Raw genomic sequence first — 24,253 nt, 5'->3', positions numbered from 1 at the left:
CGGCCAGGGCAGATAAGAAGGTACTTTGGGGCGACACGTGTGGGGGCGGGGCTTCCTTCACATAATGATTAAGCTGTCTGCGTTTTTACTGGCGCAAAACCACCAACACCTACGTGACGTCACACGAGAGGGAATTTTCAAAAACTGAAGAAGCTCACCGAACTGAAGGGGAAAGATAAACAAAGGCAACATAAAAAATGCAAAGACCTGCGTAAGTACAATAGTGTACTATTATGTAAAGTTTTAATAACTTAACAATTGTGGTTGTATTCGTAAGCAGTTTAATAACGATAGCGAACAAGGTAGCCAGCAGTTAGCATTTTAGCCTTATAGCTAACTAAAGCTAGACCGGCAGGTAACCTTGATTGATAGATATCACGTCAATTGTGGCTAGCTAGCTATCTAAGTATCATGTCAAATGTAATGTTTGCCAGTTTAGCAAGTTACTCCAACATAATGCATAGACGTTAGCCAACACAATAAATTGAGACGCCAGTTTGCGCTGTTGACTTGAACGTGTATACTTTTCTGAAGGGTGGGCTGATTTTGTAGCCAGCAGATCCGACCCGCTTGCTTACAGCTGCACCAGGGTCTGACAGGCTAACTGTTTAGTTTAAGGCACAAGGAACCAGTGTAAGATATATCGGAAAGGTACCTCAATGCAGGAATGAAGAAATACCTTGTACTCCGAATTGTCCCATTACCCCAATAGTTACACCGATAAGATTGAACAACTGTTAGTTTTTAGGTAAACTTCTATCTGTCCTAATGCTAGCTAGTAGTAGCCACATCGGCCATTATGGCATGTCAAGTTGAACAAGAAAAGGAGTTGATTGGCTGACACTGCCAGTCCAAAATGACTGCTGTGGCTTCTGCTACCTAGCATGGGGACGAAATGGACAGTTTCCCGAGAAACATCTGGCGCTGGCTCCATGGTCAATCAATCAAATGTATTTATAAAGCCCCTTGTCACAAAGTGCTGTACAGAAACCCAGCCTAAAACCCCAAACAGCAAGCAATGCAGGTGTAGAAGCACGGTGGCTAGGAAAAACTCCCCAGAAAGCCTGGAACCTAGAGAGGAACCAGGCTATGAGGGGTGGCCAGTCCTCTTCTGGCTGTGCCGGGTGGATATTTTAACAGAACATGGCCAAGATGTTCAAATGTTCATAAATGACCATCAGGGTCAAATAATAATAATCACAGTGGTTGTAGAGGGTGCAACAGGTCAGCACCTCAGGAGTAAATGTCAGTTGGCTTTTCATAGCCGATCATTCAGAGTATCTGCACATCTATCACTCCAGTGTTTAATTGCTAAATTGTAATTACTTCGTCACTACGGCCTATTTATTGCCTTACCTCCCTAATCTTATCTCATTTGCACACACTGTATATAGACTTTTTCTATTGTGTTATTGACTGTACGTTTGTTTATTCCATGTGTAACTCTGTTTTTTGTCGCACTGCTTTAAACTTGTAAACTTGTTCTCGACCGGCCTACCTGGTTAAATAAAGGTGAAATTTAAAAAAAGACAATAATCTCTACCGCTCCTGCTGTGTCTAGAGAGTTGATAACAGCAGGTCTGGGACAGGTAGCACGTCTGGTGAACAGGTCAGGGTTCCATAGCCAGTGGCAGAACAGTTGAAACTGGAGCAGCAGCATGACCAGGTGGAATGGGGACAAATCAAAGTTTATTTGTCACGTGCGCAGAATGCAACAATTTCACCTTACAGTGAAATGCTTACTTAGAGGCTCTAACCATTATTGCAAAAAAGGTATTAGGTGAACAATAGGTAAGTAAAGAAATAAAATAACAGTAAAAAGACAGGCTATATACAGTAGCGAGGCTACATACAGACACCGGTTAGTCAGGCTAATTGAGGTAGTATGTAGATATGGTTAAAGTGACTATGCATATATGATGAACAGAGAGTAGCAGTAGCGTAATAGAGGGGCTGGTGGGTGGCGGGACACAATGCAGATAGCCCAGTTAGCCAATGTGCGGGAGCACTGGTTAGTCGGCCCAATTGAGGTAGTATGTACATGAATGTATAGTTAAAGTGACTATGCGTATATGATAAACAGAGAGTAGCAGCAGCGTAAAAAGAGGGGTTGTGGGCACACAATGCAAATAGTCCGGGTAGCCATTTGATTACCTGTTCAGGAGTCTTATGGCTTGGGGGTAAAAACTGTTGAGAAGCCTTTTTGTCCTAGACTTGGCACTCCGGTACCGCTTGCCATGCGGTAGTAGAGAGAACAGTCTATGACTGGGGTGGCTGGGGTCTTTGACAATTTTTAGGGTCTTCCTCAGACACCGCCTGGTATAGAGGTCCTGGATGGCAGGCAGCTTAGCCCCCGTTATGTACTGGGCCGTACGCACTACCCTCTGTAGTGGCTTGCGGTCAGAGGCCGAGCAATTGCCGTACCAGGCAGTGATGCAACCAGTCAGGATGCTCTCGATGTTGCAGCTGTAGAACCTTTTGAGGATCTCAGGACCCATGCCAAATGTTTTTCTAGTTTGTTGTTGATGTCGACACCAAGGAACATGAAGCTCTCAACCTACTCCACTACAGCCCCATCGATGAGAATGGGGGCGTGCTCGGTCCTCCTTTTCCTGTAGTCCACAATAATCTCTTTAGTCTTGGTTACGTTGAGGGATAAGTTGTTACTCTGGCACCACCCGGCCAGGTCTCTGACAGCAAGGAGTCATCAGGCCAGGTAGTCCTGAGGCATGGTCCTAGGGCTCAGGTCCTCCGAGAGAGGATTAGAGAGAGCACACTTAAATTCAGACAGGAGAAATACTCCAGATATAACAGACTGACCCTAGCCCCCCGACACATAAACTATTTCAACATAAATGCGGGAGGCTGAGACCGGAGGGGTCGGGAGACACTGTGGCCCCCGTCCGACAATACCCGCGGGCTCGGCCAAACAGGCAGGATATAACCCCACCCACTTTGTCAAAGCACAGCCCCCACACCACTAGGGTTTGAGGCAGAGAATCCCAGTGGAGAGAGGGGAACCGGCCAGACAGAGACAGCAAGTGCGGTTTGTTGCTCCAGTGCTTTACTGTTCACCTTCACTCCTGGGCCAGACTACACTCAATCATAGGACCTACTGAAGAGATGAGTCTTCAATAACGACTTAAAGGTTGAGACCGAGTCTGCGTCTCTCACACGGATAGGCAGACCATTCCATAAAAATTGAGCTCTTTAGGAGAAAGCCCTGCATCTAGCTGTTTGCTTAGATATTCTAGGGACAGTAAGGAGGCCTGCGTCTTGTGACCGTAGCGTACGTGTAGGTATTTACGGCAGGACCAAATCGGAAAGGTAGGTAGGAGCAAGCCCATGTAATGCTATGTGTTAGTTATGCTAGCCATGTCTTGCTGCAGTGTTTTTTTCAGCCACTTTCTCCAAGTCCATCACTGTGTAAATGTACTGCAGCTACTCAACCTCTAAATGCCCCTCATTCATTTCACAGAAAGGGCAAAACTCCACGGAGGCCAGCCCTGAAGAAAACATCCCACTCACAAAAAGACCCAGTTGGTGTAAGTCGGTCACTGTCACCTCAATTAATAGTTACTAAAAGCAAGTTGATAATGACTAAATAATCTATACGTAGCTAATGAATAACACGTCTTACAGTATGGTGATTTGCTGTGTGCAGGTGTACTGCCGTATCCGCCCTTTAGGAGCTACAGATGAGGAGTGTTGTATTGAAATGATCAGCAGCACCACCATTCAGCTGCATGCTCCTGATGGCATCAAAGCCAACCGCAATGGGGAATACAAAGAGGTACAGGTGTAACACAGCTAACTACATTACATGTCTCTCTCTATGATGCGTCTTCCTGTGTCATCTCATAATGAACGTGTTCTTTCACAGACCCAGTCTCTCTCTCTATGATGTCATCTCATAATGAACGTGTTCTTTCACAGACCCAGTCTCTCTCTCTATGATGTCATCTCATAATGAACGTGTTTTCTTTCACAGACTCAGTCTCTCTCTCTATGATGTCATCTCATAATGAACGTGTTCTTTCACAGACCCAGTCTCTCTCTATGATGTCATCTCATAATGAACGTGTTCTTTCACCGACCCAGTCTCTATGATGTCATCTCATAGTGAACGTGTTTTCTTGCACAGACTCAGTCTCTCTCTATGATGTCATCTCATAATGAACGTGTTCTTTCACCGACCCAGTCTCTCTCTATGATGTCATCTCATAATGAACGTGTTTTCTTTCACAGACTCAGTCTCTCTCTATGATTTTATCTCATAGTGAACGTGTTTTCTTTCACAGACTCAGTACTCCTTCAAAAAAGTGTTTGGGATCCAAACCTCCCAAATAGAGTTGTTTGAGGATGTTGCCAAACCACTTGTGGATGACCTCATTCACTGCAAGAATGGTAAGTGAGCGAAACTGCTCGTTTATTTTTAATAACGCATACGTTTTTTAAGTATTTGGTTTCGACAGGGTGTTGAGCGGCGATTTTAGTTTTTCTTTGCTGTCCATAGGATTACTTTTCACTTATGGCGTCACAGGCAGTGGAAAGACGTTTACCATGACGGGCTCTCCAGGAGAAGGAGGTCTCCTCCCCCGCTCTCTGGACATGCTGTTCAACAGCATCGGTCCATTACAGGCCAAGAGATTTGTAAGACTTATTTTACGTCATATCTCTGGGTGTACAACTCTGTTCCTACAGAGCATCATTGTATGCTTTTGTCCTTGTCTTTTCATCAGAGATTTATACATTGAACTGGTACACTAGCCAATCAAGTGCTTGTGAGAGACTTAACTTTGAGTTGGCCATTTTATTCAACAGCAAATATGTGCAAAAAAGCCAATTATTTTACTATTATAATTTCAGGTTCTCCAAATGTTAAATTGAGCGCTGATCCCTATACGTCTAGCTTTCAAATGTTAAATTGAGCGCTGATCCCTATACGTCTAGCTTTCAAATGTTAAATTGAGCGCTGATCCCTATACGTCTAGCTTTCAAATGTTATATTGAGCGCTGATCCCTATACGTCTAGCTTTCAAATGTTCAATCTTGCAGGTGTTTAGGACAGACGACAAGAATGGCATGGAGATCCAAGGTCAGGTGGACGCTCTCCTGGAGAGACAGAAGAGAGAATCAAATCAACAGTCCACAGTGCCCAAAACACCGTCCTCAAAGTATGCATGGGTTTTATAAGCCAAACATGTTTCGTGCACACATTTGTGATCACCCTCAGATGTTAATAGATGCTAGGTTATTGACATTTTTCATGCATTGATTTGAGTGTTTCAGAGACTATTTGGATGACAAAAAGACAACCTGTTGAAATGATATTGGAAATGGCAACAAAAAAAATGACCATTTCACTTTCTTGATTGTTGAAGCTGGTTTGAGACTGAGGTTTTGTGTTGGTTCTGTCCTTCAGGCAAAAACCTGACCCAGAGTTCGCAGACATGATCGGTCCAGAGGAGGCTTGCCAATGTGAGGGAGTTGACGAGGACAGCTGTTACAGTGTGTTTGTGTCCTACATAGAAATATACAATAACTACATCTACGATCTGCTGGAAGAAGCTCCAATAGACCCCATACGACACAAGTGAGTCCAGGCTTTGTTGTTACCAGTAGTTATGTATTTTTGTGTAATGTTATTAAATAGATATGTAAAGGGAGACCAGTAAATCATTCTGGAAGAGTGGTCCTACCGCACGTCTTCGCTCTCATTTGTATCTTCTACAGTTAATTGTAGTGTGAAGAATGCACCAGTCAATGTAAGATGTATTGTAGGTTAGAGATGTGAAATGTTTTGTCTTTGTTAGGCGACCCGGTGGAGAGACACCTCTACATAACCCTGAGTTGATGTACGTGGTTATAGAACTAGCCTGGGACCACACTGATCAACTAGCTGTTTCATATATCTGGTCCCAGGATAAGTGTATACAGTTTAAATGTAGAAAAACATGGCAGAATTATCTAGCCATCATCCCTCCACTACATACCCTGCATATAATACGTATGGTACCATCATCCCCTCCCAATCTAGAACCCTGCATATAATACGTATGGTACCATCATCCCCTCCCAATCTAGAACCCTGCATATAATACGTATGGTACCATCATCCCCTCCCAATCTAGAACCCTGTGTATAATACGTATGGTACCATCATCCCCTCCCAATCTAGAACCCTACATATAATACGAATGGTATGTAGTGTTATTATATAGTATATACATTTAAATATGTAGTATTACTTTTGGAGTAACTATTTGCTTTAATTCCTCTGTCTCTGATTGCCTTTGTAGAGGTAGTGCTTTTAACCTCTGCTGATTATCATGAGATTGGTGTAAACACATCCTTGAATGGCTGTGGTGAAACTGATCTGTGCTGCGGCTGGGAAGCTTGACATAATGCATGTCTTTTACCCGTTGACTGTTTTGAACAGTCATAACCGTTGTTTTAACATTGTCATATTGACTTTTTGCTTGTGGTTATAGTCTAGTTTATTTGTTGTAGGCTGTGTGGTGGTTAACCGTATTGTTGCGCTCCACGGTTGCAGACCGCCTCAATCAAAGATTTTACGTGAGGACCAGAACCACAACATGTACGTGTCAGGATGCACAGAGGTCGAGGTGAAGTCCACAGAGGAAGCCTTCGAAGTGTTTTGGCGGGGTGAGTGGGATTTTAGTAATTTTCTTTTGAAGGAAAAATATTTTTTCCCTCTGTGTTAGTCTACAGTATTTGCTTTTGTCCAGGTCAAAAGAAAAGGAGGATTGCCGATACTCAGCTGAACCGCGAGTCCAGTCGCTCTCACAGTGTGTTTATTGTCAAACTGGCACAAGCTCCGCTGGACGCAGATGGAGACCACATTCTACAGGTGACTTGAACCTTGCATCTTTATATCTTGCCGATACAGTTCTTCATATAGAAGTGAAGACAAAATCCACTACCTTGACCCAGGGATGGAACAAGGATTTTGGGCACTGACCAGCCAGGCTAGTACACCACCATTTTTAGTAGCCTGGGTTTAATATCTGTGCCATGCGATATCTGAAAATACAAAATGTCACTAGCCGGATGGCTAGTTGGGAAAATGTTCTACCAGCCTGGTGTGACCAGTACTAGCCTGGGCTCGGTGGGTTGGCGTACTCTCTATCCCTGCCTTGACCTAACCTTAAGATAACAAACACAAACATCCTTTAATTACCATGTGAACTAGCACAATAAATATCTGCTGCTCTGTCACTAGTAGAAGCTGTGTTAGCTTATGTATGTTTCACTAGAAGACCCAATACAGAGCAGGCATGCTAACAGCTATCACTGGACCACATGGACTTCAACCAGTGCTAGCTCTGATAGCCTAGCCTGGCTGTGTTACAGGACAAGAACCAGGTGACTGTTAGCCAGCTGTGTCTGGTGGACCTGGCAGGGAGTGAACGCACCAGCAGGACTAAAGCAGAGGGCAGCCGCCTCCGGGAAGCAGGTGAGCTGACAACGTAGGACCCATAGAAAAATCTTTACTTTTCTGCTTGTCTAACAGCATCACTGACCTAGCCTGGTGTCCAGTCTGTTTAGCTAACGTTCTATTTGTCTAACAGCACCACTGACCTAGCCTGGGGACCAGTCTGTTTAGCTAACATTCTATTTGTCTAACAGCACCACTGACCTAGCCTGGGGACCAGTCTGTTTAGCTAACATTCTATTTGTCTAACAGCACCACTGACCTAGCCTGGGGACCAGTCTGTTTAGCTAACATTCTGTTTGTCTAACAGCACCACTGACCTAGCCTGGGGACCAGTCTGTTTAGCTAACATTCTGTTTGTCTAACAGCACCACTGACCTAGCCTGGGGACCAGTCTGTTTAGCTAACATTCTGTTTGTCTAACAGCACCACTGACCTAGCCTGGGGACCAGTCTGTTTAGCTAACATTCTATTTGTCTAACAGCATCACTGACCTAGCCTGGGGACCAGTCTGTTTAGCTAACAGCATCACTGACCTAGCCTGGGGACCAGTCTGTTTAGCTAACATTCTGTTTGTCTAACAGCACCACTGACCTAGCCTGGGGACCAGTCTGTTTAGCTAACATTCTGTTTGTCTAACAGCACCACTGACCTAGCCTGGGGACCAGTCTGTTTAGCTAACATTCTGTTTGTCTAACAGCACCACTGACCTAGCCTGGGGACCAGTCTGTTTAGCTAACATTCTATTTGTCTAACAGCACCACTGACCTAGCCTGGGGACCAGTCTGTTTAGCTAACAGCATCACTGACCTAGCCTGGGGACCAGTCTGTTTAGCTAACATTCTGTTTGTCTAACAGCACCACTGACCTAGCCTGGGGACCAGTCTGTTTAGCTAACATTCTATTTGTCTAACAGCATCACTGACCTAGCCTGGGGACCAGTCTGTTTAGCTAACATTCTGTTTGTCTAACAGCATCACTGACCTAGCCTGGGGACCAGTCTGTTTAGCTAACATTCTATTTGTCTAACAGCATCACTGACCTAGCCTGGGGACCAGTCTGTTTAGCTAACATTCTATTTGTCTAACAGCACCACTGACCTAGCCTGGGGACCAGTCTGTTTAGCTAACATTCTGTTTGTCTAACCGCACCACTGACCGAGCCTGGGGACCAGTCTGTTTTGCTAACATTCCACTCCTTGTGCTCTGTGTCATATGCCACATGTTAAGCATGACAGGAGTGGAATCATGGCTAAACAGACTGGTACCCAGACTAGTACTGACCTACTGGCAGCTTCACAACATGCACCCATCTTTACCTGGCATCTCCACTCTTTCCCCAGGCAACATCAACCAGTCCCTGATGACGTTACGCACCTGTATAGAAGTCCTCAGAGAGAACCAGATGTGTGGAACAAACCGGGTTGGTCATTTTGAATGAATCTCTGTGTACTTGATCAAACTGTAGACCAGATGAGTCAAGCTCTGATATCATGTCATAAAGTAACACAATGATACTGTGTGTTTTTGTTTCAGATGGTTCCTTACAGAGACTCTAAAGTCACTCATCTGTTCAAGAACTATTTTGACGGTGAAGGGAAAGTCCGCATGGTTGTGTGTGTCAACCCTAAAGCCGACGACTATGAAGAAACCATGGTAACTGATCTGAGTTAGATCCCAATAACAGCCCTAAGAAACCATGGTAACTGATCTGAGTTAGATCCCGATAACAGCCCTAAGAAACCATGGTAACTGATGCGTTAGATCCCAATAACAGCCCTAAGAAACCATGGTAACTGATCTGAGTTAGATCCCAATAACAGCCCTAAGAAACCATGGTAACTGATCTGAGTTAGATCCCAATAACAGCCCTAAGAAACCATGGTAACTGATGCGTTAGATCCCAATAACAGCCCTAAGAAACCATGGTAACTGATGCGTTAGATCCCAATAACAGCCCTAAGAAACCATGGTAACTGATCTGAGTTAGATCCCAATAACAGCCCTAAGAAACCATGGTAACTGATGCGTTAGATCCCAATAACAGCCCTAAGAAACCATGGTAACTGATGCGTTAGATCCCAATAACAGCCCTAAGAAACCATGGTAACTGATCTGAGTTAGATCCCAATAACAGCCCTAAGAAACCATGGTAACTGATCTGAGTTAGATCCCAATAACAGCCCTAAGAAACCATGGTAACTGATCTGCGTTAGATCCCAATAACAGCCCTAAGAAACCATGGTAACTGATCTGCGTTAGATCCCAATAACAGCCCTAAGAAACCATGGTAACTGATCTGAGTTAGATCCCAATAACAGCCCTAAGAAACCATGGTAACTGATGCGTTAGATCCCAATAACAGCCCTAAGAAACCATGGTAACTGATCTGAGTTAGATCCCAATAACAGCCCTAAGAAACCATGGTAACTGATCTGAGTTAGATCCCAATAACATCCATAAGAAACCATGGTAACTGATCTGAGTTAGATCCCAATAACAGCCCTAAGAAACCATGGTAACTGATGCGTTAGATCCCAATAACAGCCCTAAGAAACCATGGTAACTGATCTGAGTTAGATCCCAATAACAGCCATAAGAAACCATGGTAACTGATGCGTTAGATCCCAATAACAGCCCTAAGAAACCATGGTAACTGATCTGAGTTAGATCCCAATAACAGCCCTAAGAAACCATGGTAACTGATCTGAGTTAGATCCCAATAACAGCCCTAAGAAACCATGGTAACTGATGCGTTAGATCCCAATAACAGCCATAAGAAACCATGGTAACTGATGCGTTAGATCCCAATAACAGCCCTAAGAAACCATGGTAACTGATCTGAGTTAGATCCCAATAACAGCCCTAAGAAACCATGGTAACTGATGCGTTAGATCCCAATAACAGCCCTAAGAAACCATGGTAACTGATGCGTTAGATCCCAATAACAGCCCTAAGAAACCATGGTAACTGATCTGAGTTAGATCCCAATAACAGCCCTAAGAAACCATGGTAACTGATCTGAGTTAGATCCCAATAACAGCCCTAAGAAACCATGGTAACTGATCTGAGTTAGATCCCAATAACAGCCCTAAGAAACCATGGTAACTGATGCGTTAGATCCCAATAACAGCCCTAAGAAACCATGGTAACTGATGCGTTAGATCCCAATAACAGCCCTAAGAAACCATGGTAACTGATGCGTTAGATCCCAATAACAGCCCTAAGAAACCATGGTAACTGATGCGTTAGATCCCAATAACAGCCCTAAGAAACCATGGTAACTGATGCGTTAGATCCCAATAACAGCCCTAAGAAACCATGGTAACTGATGCGTTAGATCCCAATAACAGCCCTAAGAAACCATGGTAACTGATGCGTTAGATCCCAATAACAGCCCTAAGAAACAGAAATATCAACAAGATGTAACCGTGTGTGTTCCTTCAGTTGGTCATGCGCTTTGCGGAGTTGACCCAGGAGGTTGAGGTGGCGCGGCCGGTGGACAGGCCCATCTGCAGCCTGGCGGCGGGGCGGAGACACCGGAACCAGGCCTTCAGAGACGAGTTGTCACGACGCCAGGAGGAGCACCCCGGGGGACCCAGCAACACCGGTATGTACACATACATAATCACAGAGGTGTATATAAAAAATCTATCTCTACAAGTAGCAATGTGGATACAGTAAGAACATCAGGGTTACAATGCAGGAGGGCTTTCACCTCTAATTTGAAAGAATCTGATTGTACGTGGGTCATGTTAGAAATGATTAATTTTAACACATTTCCAACCTGGACACGTCCCATGTGACCACCACCTCAGCCAGCACTAATGTTAAGTCCCAAGTTAATCTGTTCTCCACTGATCTTCCAGAGGATGGCTCGGTGCTGAACCAGCTCCTGGACAGCCTGCCGGCCCTGCCTGCCTGTGAGTTGGTGGATCCCACCGATGAGCAGATCCTGCCCCGCCTCATAGAGGTGCTGGAGAGGAGGCACCGCATCCGCCAGATGATCACTGAGCAGTACACCAGAACTGGTACGGACCAGGCCACTATAGACCTAATTAAGGGTATTTTGTCAGTACAGGACCTCTTTTATTTATTTTAAATGTATGTACTGTTGTCTGTTAATGTTCTGTATTATGTTCTGTGTCGACTCCAGGAAGAGTAGCTGCTGCTTTAGCAACGTCTTAAGGGGATCCTAATAAAATACTACAGGCTTTAGAGCTGCACATATAGTCTCCTATCGTTTGAAATGTCACAGACGTCCTCTATTTAAATTCATCATTGTCTTTTCATGTTTATCTGGCTTTTCTTAGGGCATGTTTTGCTGTACGTAAATGTTTAGTTAGTGTAAACATATTGTCTACCTTTAGTGGACAAGAGTAAAGTAAAATTTGTACCAATGGATTAATTTCCATTCCTTTTGCCCCTTTCCAACAGCCAACACGCTGAAATCGATGCTCCAGGAGTTTGATGGCCACCTGATGGCCAAGGAGAACTTCATCCATGAACAGCGGGGTAAACTAGGGGAGAAGGACAAGATCATGTTCAACCAGAAGAATGAGATGGATCGGCTGGAGAAGAAATCCAAAATGCTGGAATACAAGGTGAAGTCTAAGTCCTCCATCTCTCTTCTCTCCCCCCCTTTGCCTCGTTCTCTCCCCCCCTTTGCCTCGTTCTCTCCCCCCCTTTGCCTTGTTCTCTCCATCTCCTCTCCTCAGCTGCATTTTTATATCACTGGAACCCATGCATTCGTACATCCTAATTGAACTCATTTCAAATTGAATCAAACGTATCCTGAACTTTTTACGTACCTTTTATGCCCCCCCTCAGATTGACATTCTTCAGAAGACCACCAATATCTATGAGGGGGACAAGCGGTCGCTGCAGCAGGAGCTGGAGAGCCGTGAGCAGAGGCTGCAGCGGGAGCTGTCGGAGAGGAAGCGCATGGAGGCACGCATGCAGGGCATGGTGTCTGACACCAAACACCAGTGGGAGAAGGAGTGTGTAAGTGGAGTGTTACCCTCTTTCCTCTCTGTCCTCCTCCCCTCAGCCCTCCTCCACTCTTTCAATAGACTGGTCACTCAGCTGCTAACTTACCCCAGACTGTGAGGGGTCCCTCAGCTGCTAACTAACCCCAGACTGTGAGGGGGTCCCTCAGGTGCTAACTAACCCCAGACTGTGAGGGGGTCCCTCAGCTGCTAACTAACCCCAGACTGTGAGGGGGTCCCTCAGCTGCTAACTAACCCCAGACTGTGAGGGGGTCCCTCAGCTGCTAACTAACCCCAGACTGTGAGGGGGTCCCTCAGCTGCTAACTAACCCCAGACTGTGAGGGGGTCCCTCAGCTGCTAACTAACCCCAGACTGTGAGGGGGTCCCTCAGCTGCTAACTAACCCCAGACTGTGAGGGGGTCCCTCAGCTGCTAACTAACCCCAGACTGTGAGGGGGTCCCTCAGCTGCTAACTAACCCCAGACTGTGAGGGGGTCCCTCAGCTGCTAACTAACCCCAGACTGTGAGGGGGTCCCTCAGCTGCTAACTAACCCCAGACTGTGAGGGGGTCCCTCAGGTGCTAACTAACCCCAGACTGTGAGGGGGTCCCTCAGCTGCTAACTAACCCCAGACTGTGAGGGGGTCCCTCAGCTGCTAACTAACCCCAGACTGTGAGGGGGTCCCTCAGCTGCTAACTAACCCCAGACTGTGAGGGGGTCCCTCAGCTGCTAACTAACCCCAGACTGTGAGGGGGTCCCTCAGCTGCTAACTAACCCCAGACTGTGAGGGGGTCCCTCAGCTGCTAACTAACCCCAGACTGTGAGGGGGTCCCTCAGCTGCTAACTAACCCCAGACTGTGAGGGGGGGTCCCTCAGCTGCTAACTAACCCCAGACTGTGAGGGGGTCCCTCAGCTGCTAATTAACCCCAGACTGTGAGGGGGTCCCTCAGCTGCTAACTAACCCCAGACTGTGAGGGGGTCCCTCAGCTGCTAACTAACCCCAGACTGTGAGGGGGTCCCTCAGCTGCTAACTAACCCCAGACTGTGGGTCATAAACGTAGTTGACGGTAGGTGTGGTGGGTATTGTAGTTCAGTGCTACTTACATTTAGTTGAAGTTGTGTAGTTAACATTGGTCTTCCTCTTGCTACCTCAGGAGCGTCGTGTGAACGCCAAGCAGCTGGAGATGCAGAACAAGCTGTGGGTGAAGGATGAGAAGCTGAAGCAGCTGAAGGCCATCGTATCAGAGAGCAACAGCAGCGCCACCTCAGAGCAGCAGCGTCCCCCACCACCCCCAGACAAGCCCCAGAGGAACTCCCGGGAGAAGGACCAGCCTCGCGCCCCTGAGAAGAGATCTCGCTCGCCACTGCCCGTGAGTTGTTCCACCCTGTCACTGCTTCTCTTTCTCCCTCTCGCCTCTCTCCGTCTCTCCCTCGCTCTCTCATTCTCTATCCATCTATCTCTCCATCTATAAATTGTGATTGACGTTATTGTAATAGATATTGACTGTGGAACTATTCTAATGTTGATGGACCGTTGTTGCATGGTGGGTTGATGGTGTATGAGTCTGTCTACTAAACAGGTGCTGTATCATCAGACCACATGTACTATTACTCTGCTGTCTCACCGTTACTGGCCACCTGCATGTGTTGTCCTGTGTTTCACTCTACTGACATTTGTGACATTACAGTGTTCAGATAGAAACGCGCATGCTGTAGAACAGATATGATTGTCTGTCATGTAGAATAGGGCATCGTGTTGGTTCTATTTGTTACAATGTTATCTACAACGTTGTGAATACACTGTTGGAGATGCCATGCTACAGCCTTCATATAATACTCCCAGACTCCCTCCTGCTACCACCACCAGGTCAGCACAGCTCAGTGCCATCTCCTCCCACCCTCCTCCTCCGCTGGTAGTCTCTCAGTAGCCTCCGTCATCTCTGAGTGGGAGCAGAGGTTCCCCATAGGTAGGGACCCCCCCGGGACACCCGGAGCGTACGGAAGAACGACCCCATACGGAAGCAGCAGTGTGGGCCGCAGGAGAGGCCAGCGATGGGCCCCTGAGACAGAGGCCCCGGGCCCCAGCCACACGTACGGGCTAGACCTAGAGTCAAGCTCAAGGGTTAGTGTGTGTTAGAATTTCACTCTGAGGGACTGGTTTCCCAGACATAGATTAAGCATAGTCCTGCTTTTAGCTTCATCTGTGTCTTGGAAATCAGGAGGTAAACTTTAAGTAGCTGGATCTGCCATGCTTGTAGACCCGGATAGAACTGCACCCCAAACCCGGATAGAACTGCACCCTAGACCCAGATAGAACTGTAGCTGCTTGGTTTGTATTCTTACCTACTGTACATGTGCTAGCTATTAGGACCAGGCTGATGCCAGTATCGATACTCGTTAGTGTCATGGCAAGAAAACAAAACACAATATTTAACTTATAGCAGGTTTTTAAAGGCCGAAGAGTTTGGTCTGTTTCATGTTTTAATTTTTGCCATGCAAACATAAAATTGCGACGCTGGTATCATCACAGTAGTTAGATCTGCTATGCTTGTAGTTCTGTTGGCTTTAATCTGTGTGTTTGTATGTGTGTAGATGTACCGTAGCTAGTTCTGCTATGCTTGTAGTTCTGTTGGCTTTAATCTGTGTGTTTGTATGTGTGTAGATGTACCGTAGCTAATTCTGCTATGCTTGTAGACCCTTAAAGAATCATCCTGCAGAATTGCATCAATAGCTGCCTGATATGCGTGTTTGGTTGTCTGTAATGGCCACCACAGGACTGATAACCAGGGTGTCATCTCATCACATTTATCGTCACCATTATCCTCCCATGTTATGTTACCATGTCCCCTAGTGTAGGCTGTATTATGTACAGTAGCTAACATTTTTCAGCACTTTCACATATACAATATTCACAAATCTCCTCAGACTATTTGTGTACCCCAGGAAGAGTAGCTGCTTCAGCAACCGCTAATGGGGATCCTAATAAACTACCAAGTACTAATAATACTCTTATGAAACAATCCATTCATCAATTCATAATGCTATAGATTGCTGCTGTAAAACTCATATCTAACCTGGTTTCAATCATAATGTTGGCAGCTAATGTGTATACAGTGGCAAGAGAAAGTATGTGAAATACCTGCATTTCTGCATAAATTGATCATATATACAACAGTCTGCTTAAACTAATAACACAAACAATAATACTTTTCATTGAACACACTGTAAACATTCACAGTGCAGGGTGGGGAAAGTATGTGATCCCTTCGATTTAATAACTGGTTGGTCCTTCTTTGGCAGCAATAACCTCAACTAAATGTTTTCTGTAGTTGCGGATCAGACCTGCACCAACGGTCAGGAGGAATTTTGGAACATTCCTCTTTACAAAACTGTTTCAGTTCAGCAATATGCTTGGGATTTCTGGTATGAACTGCTCTCTTGAGGTCATGCTACTGCATCTCAATCGGGTTGAGGTCAGGACTGACTGGGCCGCTCCCTTCTGTTGTTGGTTTACTTCTGTGTTTTGGGTCATTGTCCTGTTGCATCACCCAACTTATGTTGTGCTTCAATTGGTGGACAGATATCCAGACTTTTTCCAGGAGAATGTTAGGCTAACTTGGGAATTCATTTTTCCGTCTGATAGCAAGCTGTCCAGGCCCTGAAGCAGCAAAGCAGCCCCAAACCATGATGCTCCCTCCACCATACTTTACAGTTAGGATGAGGGTTTCATTTTGGTGCGCTGCGCTTTTTTTTCTCTCCACACAGTGTGGTGTTTCTTCCAAACAACTGTAGTTCCATCTGGCCACAGAATATTTAGCCAGTAGCTCTGTGGAACATCCAGGTGCTCTTTTGTGAACTTCAGACGAGCAGCAATGTTTTTTTTGGACAGCTGTGGCTTCTTCCGTAGTGTCCTCCCATGAACATCATTCTTGTTTTAGTGTTTTACCTATCCTAGACTCGTCAGATGTTTCAGAGCTTTTCTGTAAGTCTTTAGCTGTCACTCTAGGATTCTTAACCTCATTGAGTATTCTGCGCTGTGCTCTTGTAGTCATCTTTGCAGGACGGCCACTCCTAGGGAGAGTAGCAACACTGCTGAATTTTCTCCATTTATAGACAATTTGTCTTACCGTGGACTGATGAACATCAAGGCTTTTAGAGATACTTTTTTAACCCTTTCCAGCTTTATGCAGGTCAACAATTCTTAATCTTAGGTCTTCTGAGATCTATTTTGTTCGAGGCATGGTTCACATCAGGTAATGCTTCTTGTGAATAGCAAACTTAAATTGTCAGGTTTTTTTTTATAGGGCAAGGCAGCTCTAACCAACGTCTCATTGATTGGACTCCAGGTTAGCTGACTCCAATTAGCTTTTGGAGAAGTCATTAGCCTAGGGGTTCACATACTTTTTCCAACCTACACTGAATGTTTAAATGATGTATTCAATATAGACAAGAAAAATACAATTTGTTTAAGCACACTGTTTGTCTATTGTGACTTAGATGAAGATCAGATCAAATTTGACGACCAATTTATGCAGACATCCAGGTAATTCCAAAGGGTTCACCTACTTTTTCTTGCCACTGTATATTGACTTACAGTGTACTTGTCATTGGTCTTCCATTAGCCTAACTTACAGGAAGGGTTTGTAGAGAATTATCTTCATCAAATCTGTTTTATTTGAACCTCCAGAGCATAGAGGATTGTCCAATTATACCTGTTAACCATACCACCTCAAACTATACTGTGTATAAACCATGGGCTTTATGTTCTGCCAGCCCACTCTACCCACACTAACGCCTGTGTTCTGCCAGCCCACTCTACCCACACTGTGTTCTGCCAGCCCACTCTACCCACACTAACGCCTGTGTTCTGCCAGCCCACTCTACCCACACTGTGTTCTGCCAGCCCACTCTACCCACACTAACGCCTGCCGCCGGTCCGCCGTAGACGCTGCTACTACTAACCCAATGGCCCTTAACACCACAATTGTCAATAATTCCCTGATTTTGTCTTTTCCTCACTGTTTTAAATGGGACCCACCAGACCACGGGGACACCGATTCGCCCGCACCACAGACGCTCACACTCAGCGGGTGGGGAGCGATGGGTAGATCACAAACCACTCTCTAATTTGGATTTAGACACGGTCATGCAGCCAATCATACCCAATGCAATCAAGGTGTCAGCGGCCAGCGAGAAAGCTCTGTCTAAATGCCACAAGTATGTTCTCACGCATCAGGAGCTTGCCTCCGATGGGGAGATTCAGACCAAACTGATCAAGGTAAAAAAGAAAAAGAAATCTATTTCCTCAATTGGTGTCTCTTTTGTTTGTCTCATTTTTTTTTTTTTACTTTTTCACCTTCTGGGTTTGAATCTTTCCGACTACTATAGAATGATATTGCTACCTGAGCAATAATTTGTAGTTTCAAACAGAAATAGAGATTTTGTACTGCTACAACCATATACAGTGCATTCGGAAAGTGTTCATCCTCCTCGACTTTTTCCACATTTTGTAACGTTACAACCTTATTCAAAAATAGATGAAGTCGTTTTTTTCCCTCATCAATCTAGACAATTGATAATGACAAAGCAAACACAGGTTTTTGAAGAAAAAAATAAAATAATTAACGGATACATTTACATAAGTTTTCAGACCCTTTACTCAGTACTTTACACCTTTTTGTAAGCGATTACACCCTCGTCTTCTTGGGTATGACGCTACAAACATCCTCACAACATGATGCTGCTGCCACCACCATGCTTCACCGTAGGGATGGTGTCAGGTTTCCTCCAGACCTGACGCTTGGCATTCAGGCCAAAGAGTTCAATCTTGGTTTCATAAGAGCAGAGAATCTTGTTTCTCATGGTCTGAGTCCTTTAGGTGCCTTTTGGCAAACTACAAGCGGGCTGTCTTATGCCTTCTACTGAGGAGTGGCTTCCGTCTGGCCACTCTACCATAAAGGCCTGATTAGTGGAGTGCTGCAGAGATGGTTGTCCTGGAAAGTTCTCCCAGCTCCTGAGAGGAGCTCTGTCAGAGTGACCACCAGGTTCTTGGTCACCTCCTTGACAAAGGCTCTTCTCCCCTGATTGCTCAGTTTAGAGTCTTAGTGGTTCCAAACTTCACAGGTGTGCGTGTGCGCCTTTCCAAATCATGTCCAATCAATTGAATTTACAACAGGTTGACTCCAATCAAGTTGTAGAAACATCTCAAGGATGATCAATGGAAACAGGATGCACCTGAGCTCAATTTCGAGTCTTGTAGCAAAGGGTCTGAATACTTATTTAAAATGTAATAAAAACTTATTTGTCATTATGGGCTATTGTGTATAGATTGAGTTTTTCTTAATCCATTTTAGAATAAGGCTGTAACAAAATGTGGAGAAAGTCGTGAGGTGTGAATACTTTCCGAATGCACTGTACCTGATTTACCTGTGGAGGGGAATGCATTTGTGTCCCTCACTTTGTCTTTCTGCGTGGTACATCTCTTAATCTGATAGTTGTCTACCTCTTCAGGGAGACGTGTTCAGAACGAGAGGTGGAGGACAAGCCGTGCAGTTCACAGACATCGAAACACTTAGACAGGAATGCCCAACTGCTTCAAGGTATGCCCATTGGCCAACCCATCAGTTATTATGCAGACACTTTGCCAGATAGTGTGTGTGTGTAGCGTTGCAAAATTATGGTACCTTTCCCAACATTTCTAGGTTTCCAGATATCCTGTTTGCAGGATTCCATATTTTGTGCTTATTTCCAGGAATATTCCAAGTGGTATTTCTAGAGAACTTTTGCAACCCTATCAGAAATCATCTTCTGTTGAGATGAGGAATATCTTCTTGAAATAAAAGTTGTCTATGTTTTTAGTGTAGGTCATTCAGAGACCTGATGTGAATATTTTCTGTTCTATGAAGTCGTAAGAGGAGGTCATCGGGAGACGGGCCAGGACAACATGATGGGAACAAGATGGACTGGAACGACAGAGAGAACAGGGTAAGCTGTCCCCACTACTGTCCATCACTCATTCACCTAGGCTGGAGTAAAACGGACATTAGATTTTGAAATGATACCTGCTCATAAAGGTATAAATCAGCAAGACATTTGGTGTGACCCAGGGTATAAAATATGTTTTCTCCCAACAGGCACCAGTGGCAAGCACAAGCTCAGGTCTTGGTCTCCAGAATAGCTATCAGAAGTGAGTATTTATATCACATTCCAGTAGGGATTTTGACTGACAACATTGCATGTTTTCATAGTATTGACTACTCAACTGCTGTTGACAAATTCCACTTCTTTCCTCCATCCCTTCTTTCAGACGCAGGAAGTAGGAACTGGACAGATCATCTTTTTCTATGTTGGAATCGTCTTGTGCATTGGACTAGTGAACTAACCATCACTTTAAACTAGGCATCTTTTTTAAAAGTCAAGCTTTTTATATAACTGTTTTTCTAGACAAGTGATGATCAGGACCTGAGTTGTATCTAATCATGACCGTAGCTTAAAAGGGACATTTTCAATTAGATTTGTATTAGATGATTTAGAGATAAGAGAACTACAAGTTATCACATTGTATAGCGTGTCATTGTATAGCTTACCACCTTCACCTATGAAACTTTCCTTCACTGGGTTTTCAAACCCAAAGACTATTTAGATGTAACTTTTTTTTCCTCTGTTTCAAGGTACTTGTTTTTGTTGTTTAGACCTATATTCACACACACAATCTGCAGAAAATCAATGGTTGAATGCTGCTAGTGCAACGACCATAATTATATACTTTGCTAAAGCCTGCCGGTCAGTCTCTGTCTGACTGCAAATACATGCATTTTTGAAGGAATGTACTATTTAAAAACTGAAAAAAATAAATCAAGAAATGAGAATCTTATCTTTAACCACCTTTTTTATATTACTGTATAACCATGTGAATGGCAGGTCTTGCTTTGGAGGTAGATGTAGCGCTGCAGGCCCCAAACATAATCAATTGAAACCAGTTGGCATCCAAAAAGTTTTGGTGTGGCGACATGAGTACCAATCTATCAAATGCATTTGATTTAAGTTCTTCTTCTTTTTTAAAGTCCGCAGTAATGTTAGGGGAAACAGTGTTACACTCTAATGTCCTAACCCAACCTTCCCCATCTTAGCAGCACCACTGCCAGACTCCTGTCTGAATAACTGCTGTCCTTGTAGTTCACATCCCCTTCTATTTGCCCCAGCCAGGCAGCCACAGGCACCAGCCCTTTTTAAATGGAAGGGAGCGCTTTACGACTTTGCTAAGCACGCAGTGTGCTGTGCTAACACACTGACTTTGTTATGTGGCTGGCACTGTTTGCTCAACATTCTTTGGTCTGTTGACAGTTGATGAGAAATGTCAAACAGAAGCGCTCACTAGCAAGTCTGTATATTTTGTGGGGGCCCTGCTAAAGTGTTGTGCACTGCAGACTCTCTGCTGGTCTCCTGGTCAGGTTGCATTCCACCAGCATGTTGCGAATGGTCCTGGGCATATTACATCTGCTTTTGGACTGTCAATGGGTTGAAACATCTTTATTGTGGGAAGAACATATGCAATGATTGGTTTTGTGTACAATTGCCATCCAGCGTGCAGTATGAATGTTGGAGAGATGAAAGGCAGACAGTTTTTTTTGTTGCCTGATTTCACTTCTCTGTATGCGGAGTCATTTCACTAAGCCTCAGAAGTATTTGTAAACCTGGCCCATCAGATGTTCCATGTAGGCTAGCTGTCTATGTGTATAATTGGAGCCTATCTACATGATCAAATTCCATCACACAATTAGAACACGTTTTAATGTTCATTAATATTTGAAGATACATTTTATACATGCATCTTTCATCTATAATGTTGCATGACTTCCTTTAGCCGTAGAATGTAATGACTCAAACGCACTACTGTGTGCGGCACACCGAGGAGCGCTTTACAGGGAATTCCTGTAATAATCATTACTAACGGCAGGTGGCAGCAGATACTGTACATTTTATAACAGGGGCCTTTTATACTGGCACTTATTTTGTGACTGGCCATATGGCACTACAGGTTATTCTGACTTGGAGAGTTGTCTGATGGTAACCATGGTCAGGCTGGACACTTGTGGTTCTGGACAGTGTAGATTGGTTGGTGTTGATCCAGTAGTTCCTCACAGACTGCATCCTTACCAGACACATTGGACATGACGCGTATACATGTGTTTCCATGCCAACAAACGGTCACGTGAATATGTCATAATTACCACATGCCCTAACTGAGCATACTAGTGTTCCATTTCCGCCTTCTTGTTATATTTTAACTGTGCATACTAGTGCTCCGTTTCCTCTTGTTTATATTTAGGGGCCTTTCAGATCTCATTGCCTGTGAGTGACTCATTGTGCTGCAGAGAATATGGATGACAGTCTTGACACATTTGACAAGTTGGACTGTGAGTCCATGCCGTCAGCCACGGCTGTTGACTTTGGACAGCTCCAGATATCCTAGGCTCCTCTGCTTCACTGGGCTCGTTTCATAGTGAACGCTTGGTCGGCGGCGAGATCCGTGCACACTGCACTGCTGAATTGCTCTTCTGCTTGGATGAGGCCCGTCGTCTTTCGCCAAAACCGCTGCGTTATCGCTTCATCGTAAACGAAGCGCGAGGAAATGTAAGTTAATAGGCAATGTGCACTTAGCAAATCAACTCCGGAGTATGATTTCTTGCTGGAGTGAAGGGGGACTGAGTTTATCAAGTTCACTCTCCCCAGCCACTTACCTTATTCAGTTTCCTTTTTTTTTTTACCTTAATTTTTAAGCAGGGAGTCACCATTGAGATTAGGGTCTCTTTCACAAGGGAATACTGCATATACAATTTCATAAGACAAATCAAACACTATATAAAATACAGCACAACACATTTAAAAAAAAACACAAAAAAAAAAACACGATTACATTCCTAAGTAAGAAGGTTCCCAATCAATATGTTTTTATTACCAGAGCATTCAATTGTAATGTGTGGTGTTGTTGGTTCCAGCAATGAGGCGCTTTTAAGATAAAAGCCATTTAACCTGGTTCGACAGGAAAGTTCACTGTACAATCTGCTTCGTGCTATTTAGGGAGAGGCAAGAATTATTTTTTTAAAGAATCCCAAATCTTAGCTTTTTAACTAGCTCATCCATATTTTTTTTGTTTAAAAAAAATAAATACAAACTTTTGTCAATCCAAATGCCTAGATATTTCTAGGCGAGAACCCGATCGGCAAGAACCATCCTATGTGTTCCATCTGAAACATTTTTGTGAGCATTAGAGAACAACATATATTTAGTCTTGTCTGCAAGGGTAGGCAGCATAAACGTAACGTGGATTTGTGTTGGTATACACATGTAAAGTTACATGATGATTTAGCCAGTTGCTATCATCACCTAGCTTAACTACATTAAAGTAAACCAAAGTTTTGGAAATGCATAATGCCATCAAACCAGTTATCAAAGAATGTTAGCTATCTGCAGTTATCTTAGCCCGCCAGCCAGCTAAAGTTAGCTATTTAGCCAACTAGCTGTTCGGGTCGGAAATCTAGAGCCCAACTACTGGAGACCAGCTAGAACACAACTAAAACATAACCGCAGATCAAAAGCAAAGAGAGAACTGAGACTTACAGATTGATGGCTGGGGCCCATCCGATGGTGTAACTTTTTAAGAGTACAGGCTGAGTTAGCTACCAAAGCGAGTGGAAGGCTGGTGCTTCACCGAGCCGAGGGAGAGTCAGGGAAATAGAATAACTAAACTCAGCAAAAAAAAGAAACGTCCCTTTTTCAGGACCCTGTCTTTCAAAGATAATTTGTAAAAATCCCGATAACTTCACAGATCTTCATTGTGAAGGGTTTAAACACTGTTTCACATGCTTGTTCAATGAGCCATAAACAATGAACATGCATCTGTGGAACGGTCCTTAAGACACTAACGGCTTACAGACGGTAGGCAATTAAGGTCACAGTTATGAACACTGAAGACCCTTTCTACTGACTCTGAAAAACACAAAGAAAGATGCCCAGGGTCCCTGCTCATCTGTGTGAAAGTGCCTTAGGCATGCTGTAAGGATGCATGAGGACTGCAGATGTGGCCAGGGCAATAAATTGCAATGCCCGTACTGTGAGACGCAGAAGACATCGCTACAGGGAGACAGGACGGACAGCTGATCATCCTCGCCGTGGCAGACCACGTGCACCTGCACAGGATCGGTACATCCGAACATCACAACTGCGGGACAGGTACAGGATGGCAACAAAAACTGCCCATGTTACACCAGGAATGCACAATCCCTGCATCAGTTCTCAGACTGTCCGCAATAGGCTGAGAGAAGCTGGACTGAGGGCTTGTAGGCCTGTTGTAAGGCAGGTCCTCACCAGACATCACCGGCAACAACGTCGCCTATGGGCGCAAACCCACTGTCGCTGGACCAGACAGGACTGGCAAAAAGTACTCTTCACTGATGAGTCGCGGTTTTGTCTCACCAGGGGTGATGGTCGGATTTGCGTTTTATTGTCAAAGGAATGAGAGTTACACCGAGGCCTGTACTCTGGAGTGGGATCGATTTGGAGGTGGAGGGTCGGTCTGTCATGGTCTGGGGCGGTGTGTCACAGCATCATTGGACTGAGCTTGTTATCATTGCAGGCAATCTCAACGCTGTGCATTACAGGGAAGACATCCTCCTCCCTCATGTGGTACCCTTCCTGCAGGCTCATCCTGACATGACCCTCCAGCATGACAATGCCACCAGCCATACTGCTCGTTCTGTGCGTGATTTCCTGCAAGACAGGAATGTCAGTGTTCTGCCATGACCAGCG

General features: G+C 44.7%; 1 protein-coding gene across 4 annotated transcripts; it reads left to right on the top strand.

The window, feature by feature from the left end:
• The first annotated feature begins 90 nt into the window (after positions 1-90).
• On the top strand, positions 91-20,318 carry LOC139575592 (kinesin-like protein KIF23). Of its 4 annotated transcripts, none has more exons than XM_071400713.1 (23): positions 91-211; positions 3,479-3,545; positions 3,665-3,793; positions 4,302-4,407; positions 4,517-4,653; positions 5,059-5,177; positions 5,426-5,596; positions 6,557-6,669; positions 6,753-6,874; positions 7,378-7,480; positions 8,802-8,881; positions 8,995-9,114; positions 10,906-11,068; positions 11,328-11,489; positions 11,896-12,062; positions 12,289-12,462; positions 13,600-13,815; positions 14,313-14,567; positions 17,487-17,723; positions 18,956-19,044; positions 19,351-19,429; positions 19,579-19,631; positions 19,752-20,318. In XM_071400713.1, the coding sequence occupies exons 1-23, from the start codon at positions 198-200 to the stop codon at positions 19,762-19,764; spliced, it is 2,889 nt and encodes a 962-aa protein (XP_071256814.1). In that variant the 5' UTR covers positions 91-197; the 3' UTR covers positions 19,765-20,318. The 4 variants fall into 4 exon arrangements, with proteins under 4 accessions (XP_071256814.1, XP_071256813.1, XP_071256815.1 ...); XM_071400712.1 differs by having other exon boundaries at positions 14,289-14,567; XM_071400714.1 differs by lacking the exon at positions 14,313-14,567.
• The last annotated feature ends 3,935 nt before the right edge of the window (positions 20,319-24,253 follow it).

The sequence above is a fragment of the Salvelinus alpinus genome, chromosome 5, assembly GCF_045679555.1.
Source record: "Salvelinus alpinus chromosome 5, SLU_Salpinus.1, whole genome shotgun sequence".
In the NCBI taxonomy this organism is placed as follows: Eukaryota; Metazoa; Chordata; class Actinopteri; order Salmoniformes; family Salmonidae; genus Salvelinus; species Salvelinus alpinus.
This window is presented reverse-complemented; position numbering and strand designations above follow the sequence as displayed.